At 46.8% G+C, this 20,582-nt stretch overlaps 1 protein-coding gene across 1 annotated transcript in view; it reads right to left on the reverse strand.

Annotated features, from left to right (window-relative positions):
- The window catches only part of LOC142574814 (neprilysin-2-like), a 44,368-nt gene extending 24,267 nt beyond the window's left edge, over positions 1–20,101 (reverse strand). The window contains exons 1-2 of the mRNA XM_075683824.1: positions 19,910–20,101; positions 10,304–10,471 (exon numbers count right to left, since the gene is read on the reverse strand). Coding sequence (XP_075539939.1) covers positions 10,304–10,471; positions 19,910–20,101 — 360 coding nt within the window. The remainder of the gene's footprint in view (positions 1–10,303; positions 10,472–19,909) is intronic.
- Between the last annotated feature and the right edge of the window lie 481 nt (positions 20,102–20,582).

Genomic DNA, 20,582 nt, shown 5'->3' on the forward strand with positions numbered 1-20,582 from the left:
GAAGAAGTGATGCTGACCCTATGGCTAAATCTATACATGAATACGTGTTGTGTGTGGAAGTGTAAAAAGTTGGCTCTGCCTTGTTAAATAGACAGGCTCCAGAAGAAAGAAGGAAGTTCTCTATTGCCCGTCCTCTCGCATCACATCTTGAGTCACCCCAGAATGTGCTGTGAGCATTGAAGTCTCCGATTACTATATAGGGTTCGGGAAGCTGGTCAATCAGCTTTTCAAATTCTGCAATGTCAAACCGTTCATCAGGCGGTAAATATATAGAGCAAATAGTTATAAGTTGGTTGAACAATATAGCCCGAACAGCCACTGCTTCAAATGAACTTTGGAGTGATACATGCTGGCATGCTACTGACTTTTGGGCTATGATTGCCACCCCACCTGAAGAAGAATTACCATTATTTCAATCTTTACGGAAAATGATGTACTCTCTTAAGAAGTTCTTGTGTGTAGACTTTAAATGTGCTTCTTGAACACAGAACAGTCGTGGCTGATATTCCTCTAGCAGATCTTTGATATCATCTAGATTGCGAAATAGGCCCCTGGCATTCCACTGAATTATTTGTGTTGCCATATCGAGGAAGATTTTTGTGGCCTGTACTCAAGAGCACGTGGTAAAGATAGGTAAATATGTATACAAGGACGGTAACCGTTTAGGTTACCGGTCCCTTTCTTTCAGCAGTTACAGGTATTTTATGTCTGCTAGCGCGCTCTTGAGAACGCTGATCTTACGGTGTCAAATACGCCGGGGATTTCTGATCGACATCCATAACCTTGTCGGAGGCGCTGGAGGATCGCGAACTAGGCGCTGAAACTCGCGTCCCAGGCCGTGGAGTTTGTATTAGCTTTGGGACCTGCGGAACGGAAGTCTGCAGGCCCACCTTCGATGTTGATGGAGCAGCACTTGCTGCTGCCACCAGGGGGGCAGGCGGAGTGATTACCGGACCACTATCAGTGACCGCGGTAGACTCCCGAGGGATTTGTGACGCTGCCCCCCGTCACGCCACCTCGGAAAAGCTTGTGTGATCTAAGTACTAAAGGCGTTTCCTTGCTTCGTGAAATGTAATATTTTCTTTGGCCTTTAGTGAGATGATTTCTTTTTCTTTCTTCCACTTAAGGCATGTACTGGAGTAGGCTGGATGGCTTCCTTCACAATTCACACAATGTGGAGATGAGTCGCAAGTGTCTGATGGATGTTCATTCGAACTGCATTTCGCGCAAGTTTGTCGTCCTAGGCATGTCTGGGATCCATGCCCATACCTCTCGCACTTAAAGCACCGTTGAGGATTTGGATGTACGGCGTAACACGTACTTTGATATAGCCTGCATCCACTGTACTAGGCAACACACTGGTACCAAAGGTTAATACAATGTGCTTTGTTCGAAGGTGTTCGTTATTCCTGCGGATTAGAATTCGTTCTACCTTGATGACATTTTGGTCCTGAAAACCTTCAAGCAACTCTTCATTACTAAGATGCATGAAGTCGTCTTCAGAGATTACTCCACGGCTCGTGTTCATGGTTCGATGTGCGGACACAGTTACCGCTACATCGCCTATGCATTTCAAGTCATTCATTTTCTCATATCGGGTTTTATCTTTCAATTGAAGGAGAAGATCTCCATTGGACATCTTTGTGGCTTTGTAGCCAGGTCCTATCGTGTTGCCAAGGCATTTCGCAACCAAGAAGGGGGAGAATTTACGTACGCTAGTGTTGCTTTCACTATGGATTACATGGTACTTAGGGAAATTTTATTCATTGTTTTTCAAAAAGAATTGAAAGGTTGCATCGGTGCACCCTCTTTTTAGAGGGCGATCAAAGGAAAGTGGTTTACTGGAAACCATACAGAGGTCATGAGTTCGGCAGCAGCGCCAACCGCCCACCACCGAGCCCAACATGGGGACAGAGCAGGTCTTACGAGTAAGACAAGCCCTCGCCAGTTGTACAGTGCCACTATAACCCAATCGGGAGTACCCAAGGTTGGCCACCCACACAAGGTTAACCCTCGCTGCCAGGAAATTTGGAAGTAAATAGAAGAGACGAGAAGACAGGAAAGATTGAAAGGAAGAGAAAAAGACGCAGAATAGAGAGGAGGACAGGAAAAGGCAACTACCCATTTCCCCCGGGTAGGTCAGTCCAGGGGTGCCGTCTAAGTGAAGCCGAGGCCAAAGGGGTGTGTTGCCGCCGCCGAGGGGCCGTAAAGGTCCAAAAACCCGGCATTGGCTCAAACCCCAGGATCCCCTTTTCCCCGGACACGGCTAAGCCGCGCACAGTTAGACGCGGGAGAGTCCAACCCTCGTGTGCTCGGGTACGCGGTGTCGGAACACACCAAACGCCTGCTGATGCAGACGCCCCTGCGTGGGCCAAAACCGCTTTCTGATTATGAGGCACGCTGTAGTGGGGGACTCGGAAATTTGTACCATCTGGGGTTCTTTAACGTGCACCTAAATCTACGTACACGGGTGTTTTCGCATTTCGGCCCCACCGAAATGTGGCCGCCGTGGCCGGGATTCGATCCCGCGACCTCGTGCTTAGCAGCCCAACACCATAGCAACTAAGCAACCACGGCGTTATCTAGTGAGGAGAGTCTAGCAGTGCTATTGGAGGAATTAGAGGGCAGTAAATGGGATATAATCATCATCATCATCATCAGCCTGGTTACGCCCACTGCAGGGCAAAGGCCTCTCCCATACTTATCCAACAACCCCGGTCATGTACTAATTGTGGCCATGCCATGCCTGCAAACTTCTTAATCTCATCCGCCCACCTAACTTTCTGCCGCCCCCTGCTACGCTTCCCTTCCCTTGGGATCCAGTCCGTAACCCTTAATGACCATCGGTTATCTTCCCTCCTCATTACATGTCCTGCCCATGCCCATTTCTTTTTCTTGATTTCAACTAAGATGTCATTAACTCGCGCTTGTTCCCTCACCCAATCTGCTCTTTTCTTATACCTTAACGTTACACCTATCATTCTTCTTTCCATAGCTCGTTGCGTCGTCCTCAATTTGAGTTAGAACCCTTTTCGTAAGCCTCCAGGTTTCTGCCCCGTAGGTGAGTACTGGTAAGACACAGCTATTATATACTTTTCTCTTGAGGGATAATGGCAACCTGCTGTTCATGATCTGAGAATGCCTGCCAAACGCACCCCAGCCCATTCTTATTCTTCTGATTATTTCCGTTTCATGATCCGGATCCGCCGTCACTACCTGCCCTAAGTAGATGTATTCCCTTACGACTTCCAGTGCCTCGCTGCCTATTGTAAATTGCTGTTCTCTTCCGAGACTGTTAAGCATTACTTTAGTTTTCTGCAGATTAATTTTTAGACCCACTCTTCTGCTTTGCCTCTCCAGGTCAGTGAGCATGCATTGCAATTGGTCTCATGAGTTAATAAGCAAGGCAATATCATCAGCGAATCGCAAGTTACTAAGGTATTCTCCATTAACTTTTATCCCCAATTCTTCCCAATCCAGGTCGCTGAATACCTCCTGTAAACACGCTGTGAATAGCATTGGAGATATCGTATCTCCCTGCCTGACGCCTTTCTTTATTGGGATTTTGTTGCTTGCTTTATGGAGGACTACGGTGGCTGTGGAGCCGCTATAGATATCTTTCAGTATGTTTACATACGGCTCGTCTACACCCTGATTCCGTAATGCCTCTATGACTGCTGAGGTTTCGACAGAATCAAACGCTTTCTCGTAATCAATGAAAGCTATATATAAGGGTTGGTTATATTCCGCACATTTCTCTATCACCTGATTGATAGTGTGAATATGAATATGAATATGAATAGTGTGTGAATATCACTTTACGGAATCCTGCCTGGTCCTTTGCTTGACAGAAGTGTAAGGTGTTCCTGATTCTATTTGCGATGACCTTAGTAAATAGTTTGTAGGCAACGGACAGTAAGCTGATCGGTCTATAATTTTTCAAGTCTTTGGCGTCCCCCTTCTTATGGATTAGGATTATGTTAGCGTTCTTCCAAGATTCCGGTACGCTCGAGGTCATGAGGCATTGCGTATACAGGGTGGCCAGTTTCTCTAGAACAATCTGTCCACCATCCTTCAACAAATCTGTTGTTACCTGATCCTCCCCAGCTGCCTTCCCCCTTTGCATATCTCCCAAGGCTTTCTTTACTTCTACCGGCGTTACTTTTGGGATTTCGAATTCCTCTGGACTAATTTCTCTTCCATTATCGTCGAGGGTGCCACTGGTACTGTATAAATCTCTATAGAAATCCTCAGCCACTTGAACTATCTCATCCATATTAGTAATGATATTGCCGGCTTTGTCTCTTAACGCATACATCTGATTCTTGCCAATTGCTAGTTTCTTCTTCACTGTTTTTAGGATATAATAGGGCTCAGTGAAGTTAGAAGGCCAAAAGAAGCATATGCAGTGCTAAAACGCGGGCACGTCCTGTGCTACTGGGGCTTAGCGGAGAGACGAGAACTAGGAGTCGGATTCCTGATTAATAAGAACATAGCTGGTAACATACAGGAATTCTATAGCATTAACGAGAGGGTGGTAGGTCTTGTTGTGAAACCTAATAAGGGGTACAAAATGAAGGTTATACAGGTCTACGCCCCTACATCGAGTCATGATGACCAGGAAGTCGAAAGCTTCTATGAAGACGTGGAATCGGCGATGGGTAAAGTCAAAACAAAATACACTATACTGATGGGCGACTTCAATGCCAAGGTACGCAAGAAGCAGGCTGGAGACAAGGCAGTGGCATAGGCACTAGGAATATCAGGGGGGAGTTATTAGTAGAGTTTGCGGAACAGAAAAATATGCGGATAATGAATACCTTCTTCTGCAAGCGAGATAGCCGAAAGTGGATGTGGAGGAGCCCGACCGGCGAGACTAGAAATGAAATAGACCTCATACTCTGCGCTAACCCTGGTATCATACAAGATGTGGACGTGCTCAGCAAGGTGCGCTGCAGTGACCATAGGATGGTAAGAACTCGAATTAGCCTAGACTTGAGGAGGGAACGGAAGCAGCTTGTACATAAGAAGTCGATCAATGAGTTAGCGATAAGAGGGAAAATAGAGGAATTCCAGATTCAAGCTACAGAACAGGTATTCGGGTTTAACTCAGGAAGAGGACCTTAGTGTTGAAGCAATGAACGACAATCTTGTGGGCATCATTAAGGAGTGTGCAATAAAAGTCGGTGGTAACTCCGTTAGACAGGATGCCAGTAAGCTATCGCAGGAAACCAAAGATCTGATCAAGTGTGATCAACGCCAATGTATGAAAGCCTCTAACCCTACAGCTAGAATAGAATTGGCAGAACTTTTGAAGTGAATCAACAAGCGTAAGACAGCTGACATAAGGAAGTACAATATGGATAGAATTGAACATGCTCTCAGCAACGGAGGAAGCCTAAAAGCAGTGAAGGAGAAACTAGGAATAGGCAGGAATCAGATGCATGCGTTTAGAAACAAAGCCGGCAATACCATTACTAATATGGATGAGATAGTTCGAGTGGCTCAGGAGTTCTATAGAGATTTATACAGTACCAATGGCACCCACGACGATAATGGAAGAGAGAATAGAGTAGAGAAATTCGAAATCCCACAGGTAACGCCGGAAGAAGTAAAGAAAGCCTTGGGAGCTATGCAAAGGGGGAAGGCAGCTGGGTAGGATCAGGTATCAGCAGATTTGTTGAAGGATGGTGGGCACACTGTTCTAGAGAAACTGGCCACCCTGTATACGCAATGCCTCATGACTTCGAGCGCACCGGAATTTTGGAAAAACGCTAACATAATCCTAATCCATAAGAAAGGGGACGCCAAAGACTTGAAAGATTATAGACCGATCAGCTCACTGTCCATTGCCTACAAGCTGTTTACTAAGGTAATTAGAAATAGAATCGGGGACGCCTTAGACTTCCGTCAACCAAAGGACCAGGCAGGATTCCGTAAAGGCTACTCAACAATAGACCATATTCACACTATCAATCAGGTGATAGAAAAATTTGCGGAATATAACCAACCTTTATATATAGCTTTCATTGATTACGAGAAAGCGTTTGATTCAGTCGAAACCTAAGCAGTCATGGAGGCATTGCGGAATCAGGGTGTAGACGAGCCGTATGTAAAAATACTGAAAGATATCTATAGCGGCTCCACAGCCACCGTAGTCTTCCATAAAGAGAGCAACAACATCCCAATAAAGAAAGGCGTCAGTCAGGGAGATACGATCTCTCCAATGCTATTCCCAGAGTGCTTACAGGAGGTATTCAGAGACGTGGATTGGGAAGAACTGGGGATAAGAGTTAATGGAGTATACCTCAGTAACTTGCGATTCGCTGATGATATTGCCTTGCTTAGTAACTCAGGGGACAAACTGCAATGCATGCTCACTGACCTGAAGAGGCAAAGCCGAAGGGTGGGTCTAAAAATTAAGTTGCAGAAAACTATAGTAATGTTTAACAGTCTCGGAAGAGAACAGCAGTTTATGATAGGTAGTGAGGCACGGGAAGTGGTAAGGGAATACATCTAGTTAGGACAGGTAGTGACTGCGGAACCGGATCATGAGCCTAAAATAATCAGAAGAATAAGAATGGGCTGGGGTGCGTTTGGCAGGCATTCTCAGATCATGAACAGCAGTTTGCCATTATCCCTCAAGAGAAAAGCTTATAACAGCTGTGTCATACCAGTAATCACGTACGGGGCAGAAACCTGGAGGCTCACGAAAAGGGTACTACTTAAACTGAGGACGACGCAACGAGCTATGGAAAGAAGAATGATAGGTGTAACGTTAAGGGATATGAAAAGAGCTGATTGGGTGAGGGAACAAACGCGAGTTAAAGGGCCCCTGAAACGGTTCGGACAAATTTTGTGGACGCGTAAGGTACAGCTTAAGTAGAACATTCGCACCACAATTTAAGTGAAGCGTTACGTATTAATGGAGCTACAAGCGATTAGAAGTTACCCTCCTCCCCAGCCACGCTTTTCCTCCTCAACTCGTTCGCCGAGCGAGCGGGGCTAAGCTCCGCCTTCACTGGTCCTGCGTCACGATGCGACGTCACATCGTCCACTTCCGGTTGTTTTGGAGCCCGCCCCCACCCGCGCGAAACTTCTCCGCTAGCCGCTTGGCTGTCGACCTCAAGCGAGAGCTATCGAAGCAGCGTGCGTTGCGAGCATTCTGTCGTAGTGCCGAACGTGTCTGGTATTCCGTTAACCACAGGCAAGCTGGTCATTTCGGCAAATGACTGGAGGCATAAACTCAAGCTGATGAAGGAACTTTGGCGTAGACGTACGTGAGCGGCCTGATCGGTCTGCACGGTGCAGACACTTGTTGGCGCAGCGCTTAACCACCCAAACAAAGCGCTAATATTGCTCTAACCAAGTGTAAAACATTTTAAACATTTATAAAAACAACGTGTTGATGATTACACTCCTGCGAAAAATACGCACCAGCAGCAAAGAAGAATACGCTTCGTTGCTGCTACTGTGTATGGTTGAGCTCTCTGCCACCAGGTGGCTGCACCGTGCAGACCATACACATTTGCCCTTCTGCTCATCTCGGCTCATCCCGTTACGGCACAGTCAAGCGGCCAGACCCTGTCCCCTTGCGCTTAAGTTTGCCCTAATACGGGACTCGCGAAGCGCTATTGCGTTAGTAATCTTCCGGTGTAAAGTGACGGCCACAAAAGCGCAAATCCTGGCGCCGATCGTAAAGCGGCAGTCCGATGCGCAGCAGCCAGTTCGCTCGTACGCTGCCTTGCAGAGGGACACGATGTCGCAGCTTGACATATTGCCAGTCGCTACGTTTGCAGTCCACAAGGCAACAAAGTCGAATCATAGTGCTCGCGAAAAGACTGAGACCAACTCTGACCGCGGAGCTCTCGTCAAAATGGAGTACGTTGTAACACAAGCAGACGACACTTGCTGTGTGCCGGAAGTGCTTAAGTGTACTGAAAAATTGTTCTTGTGCATTCTCATTATGCTACTTTCTTTTTATAAAAACAAATTAACTAACATTCCAACTATTACGAAGATCATTTGTTTACCATAAAGTTGGAAAAATTATCGATCACGCGCCCTGGTCAGCCAATCGGATAGCTCGCCCCACTGGCGTCATATGGGTGATTTCGGTCATATGGGTAGGGGCGGCTTAAAATTCCGCCGAGCACTGCGCTGCGATCGGCAGCGATGCGCATTTTCAAAACCTTATAATAAATTACACGCTTTACGCAGAGCACTTAGATGTGTCAATTAATGATCAGAAGGACCTACTCTAACGACTCAGTACGTTTGTAGAAAATTGTCAAAAGCGTTTCAGGGTCCCTTTAATGACATCTTAGTCGAAATAAAGAAAAAGAAATGGGATATGGGCAGGACACGTAATTAGGAGGGAAGATAACCGATGGTCATTAAGAGTTACGGAATGGATTGCAATGGAAGGGAAGCGTAGCAGAGGGCGGCAGAAAGTTAGGTGGGCGGATGAGGGTAAGAAGTTTGCAGGGACAACATGGCCACAATTAGTACATGACCGGGGTAGTTGGAGAAGTATGGGAGAGGCATTTGCCCTGCAGTGGGCGTAACCAGGCTGATGATGACGATGATGATGAACCACGGCGGGCATGTATGTATGTATGTATGTATGTATGTATGTACGTACGTACGTACGTACGTACGTACGTATGTATGTATGTATGTATGTATCTATGTATGCGTTCCCGAGGAAGATGCGTCTGATTCGACCCCTTTCGCTTTAATGTAAGCAAAACGCGCGTCTTTTCATTAGTGGTATCTGCGCTTATTGGCGACTACAGTTTGCACCCTTTGAGTCGTATCTTGCCACACAACAATAATCGTCATCTGTCTCGTCCGCATTTCCTTTCTTTAGCGCTGCGAGCCCGGTACTTCCAAGTCACGAACGGTATGTGCGTTATCAGCATGACACGGCATTCTCGACAGGAAAGTATAGCGATCACCGCGTTTTCAAGAAAGGAAACGCAAGCAAGACAGATGACGATTATTGTCGTGTGGCAAGATACGACCCAAAGGGTGTATGTACAGTCAACCGCAAAGTTTACGGGACGCATGATCTGCCAAGAAGCTGAATTCTCGCGAAGCGTGATCACACAGCCTCACATTAAATGATCTTGCATGTGGTAGCCTTCGTAAGCTGCATATTGATTTATTAAATACGAATTGTCATACCTTAACATTGCAGAAATTCACATTTGAAGGGGAAACCGCATCCCGTAAACTTTTGCTGTTGACTGTACATTTGTTTGAGAGTGTGGATACGTAGCGCTGTCGCATTTTACTTTTGAGTAACAGCGCGCGACGCATGCTCGGAATGTTACTTTCTTTTTTTTTTGTTATCAGTCCGCGTTCCCTTCCGGCATAGCCACACAAGCACTGCTGCCGCAGTGTGTGTATTGTGGTACATTGCAAATATTATTTTCGCTGCCATTGTGATCTAGTTCCACTTCCAGCTCTGCCGCACTACTGCCCACGCAACTCTACCCGCCGTGGTTGCTCAGTGGCTATGGTGTTGGGCTGCTGAGCACGAGGTCGCGGGATCGAATCCCGGCCACGGCGGCAGCATTTCGATGGGGGCGAAATGCGAAAACACCCGTGTACTTAGATTTAGGTGCACGTTAAAGAACCCCAGGTGGTCAAAATTTCCGGAGTCCTCCACTACGGCGTGCCTCATAATCAGAAAGTGGTTTTGGCACGTAAAACCCCAAATAAACAGCCCACGCAACTCTGAACATATTTCAGGTATCGAACTCTCGACCATATGGAGTTTTCCACTGAAATTTATAGGCGGAACTGACGCGTTGCGATCGTTCACACTAAATGACGGACAGTAAACGGATTATGTCTTATCATCGCGCTTGCGGCTTTAGCTGTCCAAGTTGTGCAACGCATTACGCGTCACTTGACCAACTTTTCCGAGCACTGCTGCTTTCCTATACGCGTCGAGGCAATACGTTTCTTTCAAATATGAGTTGTCGCGGAAGATTGGTGCATTTTATAACGCAATATATGGTCGAAAATGATCTCTCTATCTTTTTTCCAGAGGCAGAATACTGTTCGAAGCCACAAGGACGAATCTTACGCAAATTCATGCAGTGCGTACACACCTAACCCTCGTTCCCATGTTGACTCAACCGTCGTATACCTGCGGCTCGCCCAGTCACTACAGCGCGAACTCTTTCCAGCGATATAACTTTCGTTGCAAACACTGACCTCTCGACAACTTGTCAACGCAACCGACAGCGCGCTACGCGAGCGACACGCCCACAACGAGACGCGTGCGCACCTTCAGTTCGTCGTAGGTGATGCGCTGGGCATGCAAGCGTATCTCGTCGATGATGTCCTTCCCGTAGAGGCGACTCCACTTGCCGCACGCGTGCGCATAGAAGTCGTCGCACGGAGAGGCGCTCATGTCCATGGTCAGCGCCAGGTTGTAGCCGTGCTTGCGGCAACCCTGAAAAAGCGAGGGCACTCCTGCGCTGTGCTGTGGCGATCACGACCGCGATCGTAATCACCACTATCCGCGTCGTGATAGTGGTAATCGGTGTTTCGTGCCAATGATAGCCTCTTTTTGGAATGCTAATGTTGGACATACGCGATTAACAACGCTAACCGCCTCTTCGCTTAAGATAATTATGTGCAATATATATCTATATATATATATATATATATATATATATATATATATATATATACCTATATATATACCCTTGCCTCTCCTAAATTACAGTACGCACGCGACATTAGAACCGTCCCGTTCAGCTTCAACCAAACCCTTCGATTTGTCCAGAATCAAGCCAGTTAACTGTTCCATCCTATAAAATTATTCTGGTCATTCTAGTTTACGTTCATGAAAAAAAAAATCCTAAACCTACCTGAACTCTCACAACGTCGCAAATCTACACGTCTATCTTTTTCATAAGATTTATCATAACAGACCTACTTTAAAAGACAAGCTTTTTCATCGCCTAGCTACATATCATCCTAAAATGGCCACCGTTACAAAGTACGCCTGCCAACTCGCCGCACTATAATTGGCATCATGACTCTTTTATGCCAAGAACCTGCGCCTAATGCAACAGCATTATAGTCTCCATTGCCACTGACATTCACACCGGGCAATGCAAGGTCGTCTTGCGTAGCTTTTTTTTTTTTTTTTGCTTTGTTGCCTGCATATTTCACCTCTATTATCCCACTCATTCTTGTAGTGTCTTCGGGCCTTAAAAGAATGTTTATTCAATGAACAAATCATTGTGATGATGATGATGATACGTGGGGTTTTATGGCGCAAGGGCCACTCATGGCCAAAGAGCGCCAGGCAATGTTTTAATGGAGTCAGTGATGCAAGTAATGATCAATGGCGTCGTGGTTGGCTATAACGATGGAACTTGGCTGTATAGGGGCCTTAAAACAATAGTAAATTAATATATATCTATTAAAATTGTCACAGTGACTTTTTAGATGTACTACGAATTTAAAAGATATGTTCTCATGGAGGGATGGAATAAAATATGTAAATGCCAATAGCACTATTGCCTCAAGAGGCCCTTAAGTGCAAGGGCCTGTAGGCACGTGCTCTACAAAATGTTACTATCGTAGCAGCAGCGTCTGGTAAGATGCTGTGCTACGAATCTGTTGGGCCTATAATTTGCAATGAATTAACTTCTTCCAGATAGTTAAAAACTGACTTTCTGTGAAAAAACGGGTCAGAACCAAGCAACATTGCAGGATGAAAAGGAATGTTTTGCCGGTAGGCTAGAGGGAAGTGTTTTTTCCTTTCAGTTTCCATTTCTCTACACTCCAGCAAGACATGGAGGACGGTTAGTGTCTCGCCACATCTACAACATATGGGAGGTTCGCTACCGGTCAAGAGATAAGAGTGCGTGCCATACGTATGACCTATCCGAAGGCGGCAGAAAGTGACCTCGATTCGCCGTATTTTTGTTATCGGTGGGAAATTTCGTAATTGTGGCTCGATCAAATGGAGTTTATTAGAGGTTTCGGTGTCCCACTTCTGTTGCCAATACCGCCTAAGTTTTTTGCGTAAAAATGGCTTTAAGTCTGAGGCAGGGGTACCTACGGAACAGTTGCCAGCTTTCGTTGCAATGGATGTGGCAATTTCATCTGCAAGCATGTTGCCCTTAATGCCTCTGTGCCCAGGTACCCAACATATTATGACGTGCTGATTAGATGTATATGCTGTGCACAGGAGCGAATATAGCTCATTGAGTACAGGACTGTTGCGTTTCTGGAGTGACACTAGAGATTTTACGACACTAAGGGAGTCTGTGAATATAATGGCCTTTTGCAATTTCATTTTCTTGATATGTTTAACAGCTGTCAGTACAGCATATGCCTCAGCAGTGAATATGCTTGTTTCTGGGTGCAGGACGTTGGAGTCTGAAAATGATGGACCGACGGCTGCATACGAAACGCCGGCATGCGACTTTGAGGCATCTGTGTAAAATTCCTGGCAAGAGTACTTCGACTGAAGTTCAAGAAAGTGCATTTCAATGTGTACCTGGGGAGCGTTCTTCGTTATTTCAACGAACGAAGTATCACACTCAATGAGCTGCCATTGCCACGGCGGACATAGCATGACAGGAGCCATAAGAGGATTTTCAAAAAGTGGAACATCCATTTCTTGACTGAGTTTCCGTACACGCAGTGAGAAGGGTTCTCTAACTGCTGGTCGATTATTAAATAAAGTTGCAGATGTCATGTTGTTTACACTTGGGTAAGAGGGATGCTCACGGTTTGCATTTACCTTCAGAAAATACATAAAGCTTGAGTACGACCTCTGAAGATGAAGCGACCACTCATTAGCTTCAACGTAAAGACTCTCCACAGGACTTGTCCTGAAGGCACCGGTCGCCAGGCGGATACCTTGGTGATGAACAGGATCCAGCATCTTCAATGCACTAGGGCTAGCCGAATGATAAACTATTGCCCCATAATCTAAGCGTGTTCGAATGAGGCTCTTGTAAAGGTTCAGGATGCATTTCTTATCACTACCCCACGTTGTGTGTGACAAAATTTTAAGAATGTTCATGGTTTTTAGGCATTTGTTTCTGAGGTACTTCAGGTGTGAAATAAAGGTTAATTTCGTGTCTAAATAACACCTAAAAATTTGTGTTCTGTGCTCACAGGTATGTGCTGTCCCTGAAGTTCAACTTCAGGATTTGCTATGAGACCTCTTTTTTGAGTGAACAGAAGACAGGTACTCTTGTTGACATTGAGCGTAAAGCCATTTTCATCAGCCCACTTAGACACCTTGTTTAAACAAAGCTGTACTTGTCGCTCGCAGATAGCGAGATTACATGACTTAAATCCAATCTGAACGCCATCAACATATACTGAGTAAAATATACTACGCGGTATTGATGAGCGCAAGGAATTCATTTTTATGATAAAAAGTGTGCAGCTAAGCACGCCACCTTGCGGTACCCCAGTTTCCTGTAGAAATGGTCTCGAGAGAACATTACCAATTCTGACACGGAATGTGCGATTTGATCAATAGCTTTCGATTACATGAAGCATCTTTCCGCGGATGCCCAACTCTGATAAGTCACGTAGAATTCCATACCGCCACGTGGTGTCGTAAGCCTTTTCCATGTCTAAGAATACAGAAAGAAAGAACTGTTTGTGTATGAAAGCGTCGCGAATATATGCTTCAATGAGAACGAGGTGGTCTGTCGTCGATCGGCCTTCCCTAAAACCACACTGATATGGGTCAAGGAGCTTGTTTGATTCAATGAAGTGCAAGAGCCTGCGATTTATCATTTTCTCAAAGAGCTTACATAGACAACTTGTGAGTGCTATGGGCCGGTAGCTTGCCACAGAGGACGGATCTTTACCTTGTTTCAAGAAAGGGACTACAATCGCCTCTTTCCGTGCCAATGGAATGTCTCCTGTTTCCCAGATAGTGTTGAAAATAGACAACAGAGCCATCTGCGTGTCAGGGTGAAGATGTTTTATCATTATGTACATGATTCTGTCGGCTCCTGGCGCCGATTTCGTGCAGCCGTTCAAGGAAGCTTTGAACTCAGCAATGCTTAAAGGATGATTGTACGGTTCACTTCCACTAGCTTTACGGTTCAGTGCCTTACTTTCAGCTATCTGTTTACGTTGCTGGAATGACTGCGAGTAGTTCGCAGAGCTAGAAACTCGCTCGAAGTGTCCTCCCAGAGCGTTCGCCTGGTCTTGAAGGCTGTGACCTTCATCATCAACCAAAGGAATGTTGTAGGTTTGTCGAGTAATTAATTTTCTTAGCCTGTTCCAGACTTTTCCTTCTTGTGTATAGGAATTTATGCTTGTGACGTATTTTTCCCAGCTTTCTCTTTTAGCGATACGACGCGTTCGTCTGCCTTTGGATTTCACGTGCTTAAAGTTGATGAGGTTTTCTGCCGTTGGAGATTGACGTAGTAAACGCCAGGCTTTGTTTTGCTCCTTACGCGCATTCTTGCATTGCTCATTCCACCACGGCACGCGCCTCTTTTTTGTAGTCCCCCTCGTTTGTGGAATGCACTCTATTGCAGCGTCAATTATAAAAGCGGTAAAATAAGCAATAGCATCGTTCACACTAAAATCTTTAAAAGTGTTTCGCTGCATCTGGGTGATTTCCTCAAATTTTTTCCAATCTGCGGATGCAACTTTCCATTGAGGGGGGTGTGGTAGGAATTCATTTTGTTCTAGAGCTTTGAGGCAGATGGGAAAATGATCACTCCCATATGGGTTTTTGACTACCTCCCATTCTAGGCAAGGTACAAGTGTAGCCGAGCAGATAGCTAAATCTATCGCAGAGTACGTGCCATGTGCTGTGCTATAGAATGTCGGCTCCTTTTTATTTAATATGCATGTACCTGAAGAAACAAGGAAATTTTCTATTAAGCGCCCTTTGACATCGCATCGAGAGTCTCCCCAGAGAGTATGGTGCGCGTTGAAATCCCCAACGAGTACGTAGGGCTCAGGCAGTTCATCGATTAGACTAAGAAATTCTGTTCTTTGGAGTCGATAATGGGGTGGTATATACACAGAAGAGATTGTAATGAGTTTACCTAACAGTAAAGCTCGAACCGCAACTGCCTCAAGAGGCGTTCGGAGTTCCAAGGCCTGGCATGCTACACGCTTATCAACTATAATCGCGACACCACCGGACGAAGCAAAAGCATCGTCACGGTCCTTGCGAAAAATGTTAAATTGGGGTAGAAATCCTGTCTGTGTAAGTTTTAAATGGGTCTCTTGTGCGCACAGCACCTTTGGATTATATTTACGCAAGAGTTCCCTGACATCATCGAGGTTATGTAGGAGACCCCTGACGTTCCATTGTAATATTTGTGTCTCCATAGTTAATAGTGTGTGTGTGTGTGTGTGTGTGCTGTGTGTTAAGAGAGGAAATTTGATTTAGATTACAGGGCCTTCCCAGGCCCTGTAATGCGGAGTTTGTCTTTCTTGCCGCCGTCCTGAGACTGGCGGCGGTCCTTGGGCGCTTGCTGCGCCGTCTGGCTTGAAGTAGTGTCCATTGCCTCTTGAGAGGCACTGGACGTCCGCTCTTGTGAGCGGCGCGTTTGTCGTGAAGGCTTCACCTGAGCAGATGAGACCTTCGTGTCTACCAACCCTGAGGTCGATGGGCCCTCTTTCTGTGACGGCGAGGCAGCGTTGGCTGCTATCGCCGAGGGGGCTGGTGGCACAACCTCGGCCACACTCTTTGTGGGCCGGGCTGATGCCGGAGTCTGCTGCGGCGTTGCCCCCTTACGCGCCGCACCAACATAGCCTGCGGTATGAATGAATGAAACACGTTTCCGCGCTTCTTGAAACGATATATTCTCTTTAACTTTCAGTGTAATAATATCCTTTTCTTTTTTCCACGTCGGACATGATCGGGAATATGTGGCGTGATCACCGTCGCAATTCACACAGTGGAGTGCGCCAGTGCAGTTGTCGGAAGCATGCTCTTGACCACATTTTGCGCAAATGAGACGGCCTCGGCAACTTTGTGAGCCATGGCCAAATCTTTGACATTTGAAACATCTACGTGGATTTGGAATGTATGGTCTTACTCGTGTTTTTGTGTATCCTGTGTCGAGAGATTCTGGCAGAACACTTGTAGCAAACGTGAGAACGAGATGTTTTGTAGGAATTTCTTTGTTGTCGCGCTTGATCGTTATTCTTTGTACTTTGACAACTTCTTGTTCCTTCCATCCTTCAAGTAGTTCTTCTTCACTCAGGTTCAAAAGATCGGCGTCTGATACCACACCTCTGGATGTGTTCATAGATCAATGTGGCGTCACTGTGACTTCGACATCACCAAAAGCCAGAATATTTGAAATCTTTTCACGTTGGAGCTGGTCACGTACTTCAAGCAGTAAGTCGCCGCTAGCCATTTTAGTGATCTTGTATCCAGGACCAAGAACATCGGTGAGAACTTTCGCAACGGTGAATGGTGAAAGGGTTCTTACTGTCTTTTCAAGGCACTGACTATGTATGACGTGGTAACGCGGGAAGGATTCCCTGCGTTGGGCCAAGAATTGAAAAGTTTCTTCGGTGCGCCCTCTTTTCGAAAGAGGGCGATCAGGAAGTCGGGGAAAGGTGCTTAAAGCCATCAATAACTTATTACATTTCGGCAGCTATGCCAGCCACCCACCATGGAGCCCAACAAGGGGACGCTGCGAGACCCGAAGGAAACACAGACGCCAGCTGTACATAGCTACTATAACCCAATATAATAGATCCAAGGTTGGATGAACTACACCAGGTTAACCCTTGCTGCCTGGAGAATTGGAAGTAAACGAAGTGAGAAGAAGACAGGAAAGGTGGAAAGTGAGAGAGAAAGACGAAGGTTTGAGAGAGAGAAAGATAGGAAAAGGCAACTACCGATTTCCCCCGGGTGGGTCAGTCCGGGGGTGCCGTCTATGTGAAGCAGAGGCCAAAGGGGTGTGTTGCCTCCGCCGAGGGGCCTTAAAGGTCCAAACACCCAGCATCAGCTCAACCCCCAGGATCCCCCTTTCCCCAGACACGGCTAAGCCGCGCACGGCTACACGCGGGAGGGTCCAACCCTCGTGTGCTCGGGTCCGTGGTGTCGCAACACACCAAACGCCTGCTTGCGCAGACGCCCCTGCGGGGCAAATCATTGTCATCATCTGCTATGTGCACTGCAGGTCGAAGGAACATCTCCCAGCTATCTCCAATTGCCCTAGTCGCCCACCAGCAGACACCATTCTGTATGCTGCCTGCAAATTTTGTAATTTCATCCACCCACCGAAGTTCCCGCCGCCTTCGACCGCTTTCCTCTCGCCCCCACCTGCGGCGACAACGGACGCGCGGCTTACGAAGGTCGTTTGATAAGTACGGTAAAAATACAAGAGATGTCGCTACAATTCTGATTTCTTTTACGCGGTGCGCGAGAAGCACCCTTCATATGACGGCAGAACTTGTTTACGCCAGCACCGACCGATAGTAAGCTTCTGGCAGGCATTAGCACTGGGATGTGCGGTGATTGCCGCCAAAATGGAAAAAGATGAAGTTCGAGCAGTGATCAAACATTTTTTTTTATTTAGAATACTGGACGGCTGCCCAAATTAAAGCCGAGTTGAGCGATGTTCATGGAGACTCTGCACCATCACTGAAGACCGTTTACTTCTTGATAAATTATTTCAAACGTGGCCGCACTTCGACGCAAGATGAAGCACGTCCTGGGCGCCCAGTGGAAGTCACCACGCCAGAAATGGCGTGGAAAATTCATGGAATTGTCATGACCACTGAATTAAGGTACGTGATATACTTGCAGTTGTACGATTCTCGGCAGAGAGAGTTAACAATATTATTTATGAGAAATTGCAGATGAAGAAGGTCTGTGCACGTTGAGCGCCGCGACTACTGACGACCGACCAAAGGCGCATGAGGGCAGACATCTCGAAGAAGAGTTTATTGGTGCTTGATCGCAATCCGCAGGACTTTTGGCGTCGAATTGTGACAGTAGACGAGACGCGGATACAGCATAACACTACAGAGTGTAAACAGCAGTCAACTCAATGGACTGGGCCTGATGAAGGTGCTCCAAAAAAATGCAGATTGTTTGTTCAGCCGGAAAGGTGATGGCGCTCTTTTGCGATTCACGACGAATAATCTCTGTAGACAACTTACAAAATAGCAAAACGATAACAAAAAAATAGTATACAACAATCCTAGATCAACTGAAAAAAGAACTGCGCACTAAACTAGCTCGGTTGGCACGGAAAAATCTCCTCCTTCACCGAGACATTGCTCAGCCCCACAGATCGTTTGTTGCAATGGCCAAAGTGCACAAGTTAGGCTTCGAGGTTGTGCCTCATCCACCTCATTCTCCGGATTTGGCGCCCATGCGACTTTTTCCTCTTTCCAAACCTGAAAAATTGGCTGGGTGGAAAGAAATTTTCTTCATATGAAGAGGTTATCTTAGTGGTAAATGACTACTTCAAGGGCCTCGATATATCCTTTCTTTACTGAGGGGATAAAAAGATTGGAGCCTCGCTGGAACAAGTGTGCGGTACTTGGAAGAAAACTATGCTGAAAAATAAAACATTGTTTTCGGCAAACATGGTATCTTTCATTGTTTTTTTACCAAGCTTAGCAAACGACCCTCGTATAAAGAACACAACAAACACAATGAAATATCATAAAGAGCTGCTACGAAACATGCGGTTAGATGCGTGTAGAGCTGTCTGGCGGAGTGACATCCCGCACGCGATGAGCCGCGCATCACAACCTCCGAGCGCCGCAGCAGACAACCACAGCGTGGCCGCGCGGGGTGACAGGACACCGCTTGCCATTAACACGCTCGGCCAACCGTAAGGAAAGCGACGAAACAGCGTCGTATGCTCTGAATAAAGTTCAGTCATCCTCATCTTCCGTCCCCTGAGCGAAGCTCTGTTTCTCAAGCGGCTTCCTGGTCACAGGTACCGCGGAAGAGCTTCGTTGAACAGCTGTGTCTTATTCAGCCGCTGGGCAACGCTGTCTAGAGTTAGCGCAGGTGCTCCTGGTGGCCTGTGGAAATACGTGCATGCGGTAACTCTGCTAGGAGGAATCGAGCAAGCGTTACGACTCGAGGTCCGTTTGTGAACACGAAGGTAAAAAATGTCGACGGCAGTCAGCATCTGCGGAGAACTTACGGGCTCAGTAATGTCTTCCCGCTATGATTAAAGCGACACAAAAGCGGAAATCTATATAATTTAGCCTAAATTCCAAAAGTAGCGTTTTCAGAACTCACTGGGAAACAAATGTTATTACTGGTAGAAACCGAGGCAAAACCAGTGTTGTTTCTTTTTTTTCGATTTCCTCGTCTAAAGCTCGGCGCCTGTACGCCAGTGTGACGTCGCGTATTTCGAAGTGCCTTCTAAACTTTCCGGCGTTTTTACGAAGGAAAAGTTCCCGAAACTCGGTAGCTGTCCTTAGTTCACCTTAGACCGCCATGCGGTGTATATTTACTAGATGAACTATAAACTATTAGCCAGTAAACGCTCACAGAATGCATGACGTCATGGCAAGCAGGTGCGAAAGCTTAAATGTGGCAGCGCCACCCGTTTCTTATTCCTGCGTCTCTTCTAACTCACCAAGCCTCCACTGGATGAAAGAGCGGTCATTTTAGGACTGCCACGCACGTAGTACTCTACTAATGTAGCTTAACTCGGTGTTTCTCCTTAGAGTACCTTTACTAAACTGTACACAGTAAAATAGTTTACACCCTTAAAGTAAAAAAGGGTATTATAATTCGGTCTGTAACTCACACCTTTACGCCCCTTTGAGTGCAAGGGTGTGACTTGTAGACCGATCTACGCCCTTCTTTCGCGTTTAAAGGTGTAAGTTACTTTACAGCGCGCAGTAGCTAGCCGGCGTCTCCAGAACAGCGTGCGCGTACCGATGTCTCGCAAGTGCCAACCCTGGGCCGCTCTTCTGGGCTGTTCCGAAAGGCGACGATGACGAGCACGGCCAGCAGGAGCAGGCAGCACGCCGCCACCACGACGGCGGTCATGACGGGGTGGTTGAGAACCCAGGGCCCCTGTTTCCGTCGGAGGCCCTGAGACGCAGGAGGGGAGGCGTCGCCCACCATGTCCAGCTCCTAATTGCCAGTACGCTTTAAAGGCCCTGCTCCAGATTCTATGCTGTTGTTTCATCGGGGGCAACCAGAAACAAAAGAGTATGCGGGTCCGCCGCGCATGTGGGAATCTATGTGACGCGAGGCTCTCGCGACGCGGTTCTGTCGCACGCATACGAGAGCTACGCGACGTGGCGACAGCGCCAGTCATTCCAAAGAGCTACTTGTCGTTGGCACGATAGAATCAAGCGTAATGCGATGCACAGAAAATAAAAGTTGTGCAGATTTAACCCCCGCGCTGGAACTTCAGAAGCGAAGCCTTCGTCAAGCGGTTAAATAAATGCCACGCAAATGATTATACTCCGCGCAGCGTTTAGGGGCACCACGGCGATTACCTACCTGCCTGCCACTGAAGGCGGCAATACGCGGAGGCTCCCGCCACGTGATGCACGTGGCCGCCCGTTAAACCGTCTCCGGGATTAGCGCCCTTCCCTGC

This window comes from Dermacentor variabilis, chromosome 3 (assembly GCF_050947875.1).
Source record: "Dermacentor variabilis isolate Ectoservices chromosome 3, ASM5094787v1, whole genome shotgun sequence".
In the NCBI taxonomy this organism is placed as follows: domain Eukaryota; kingdom Metazoa; phylum Arthropoda; class Arachnida; order Ixodida; family Ixodidae; genus Dermacentor; species Dermacentor variabilis.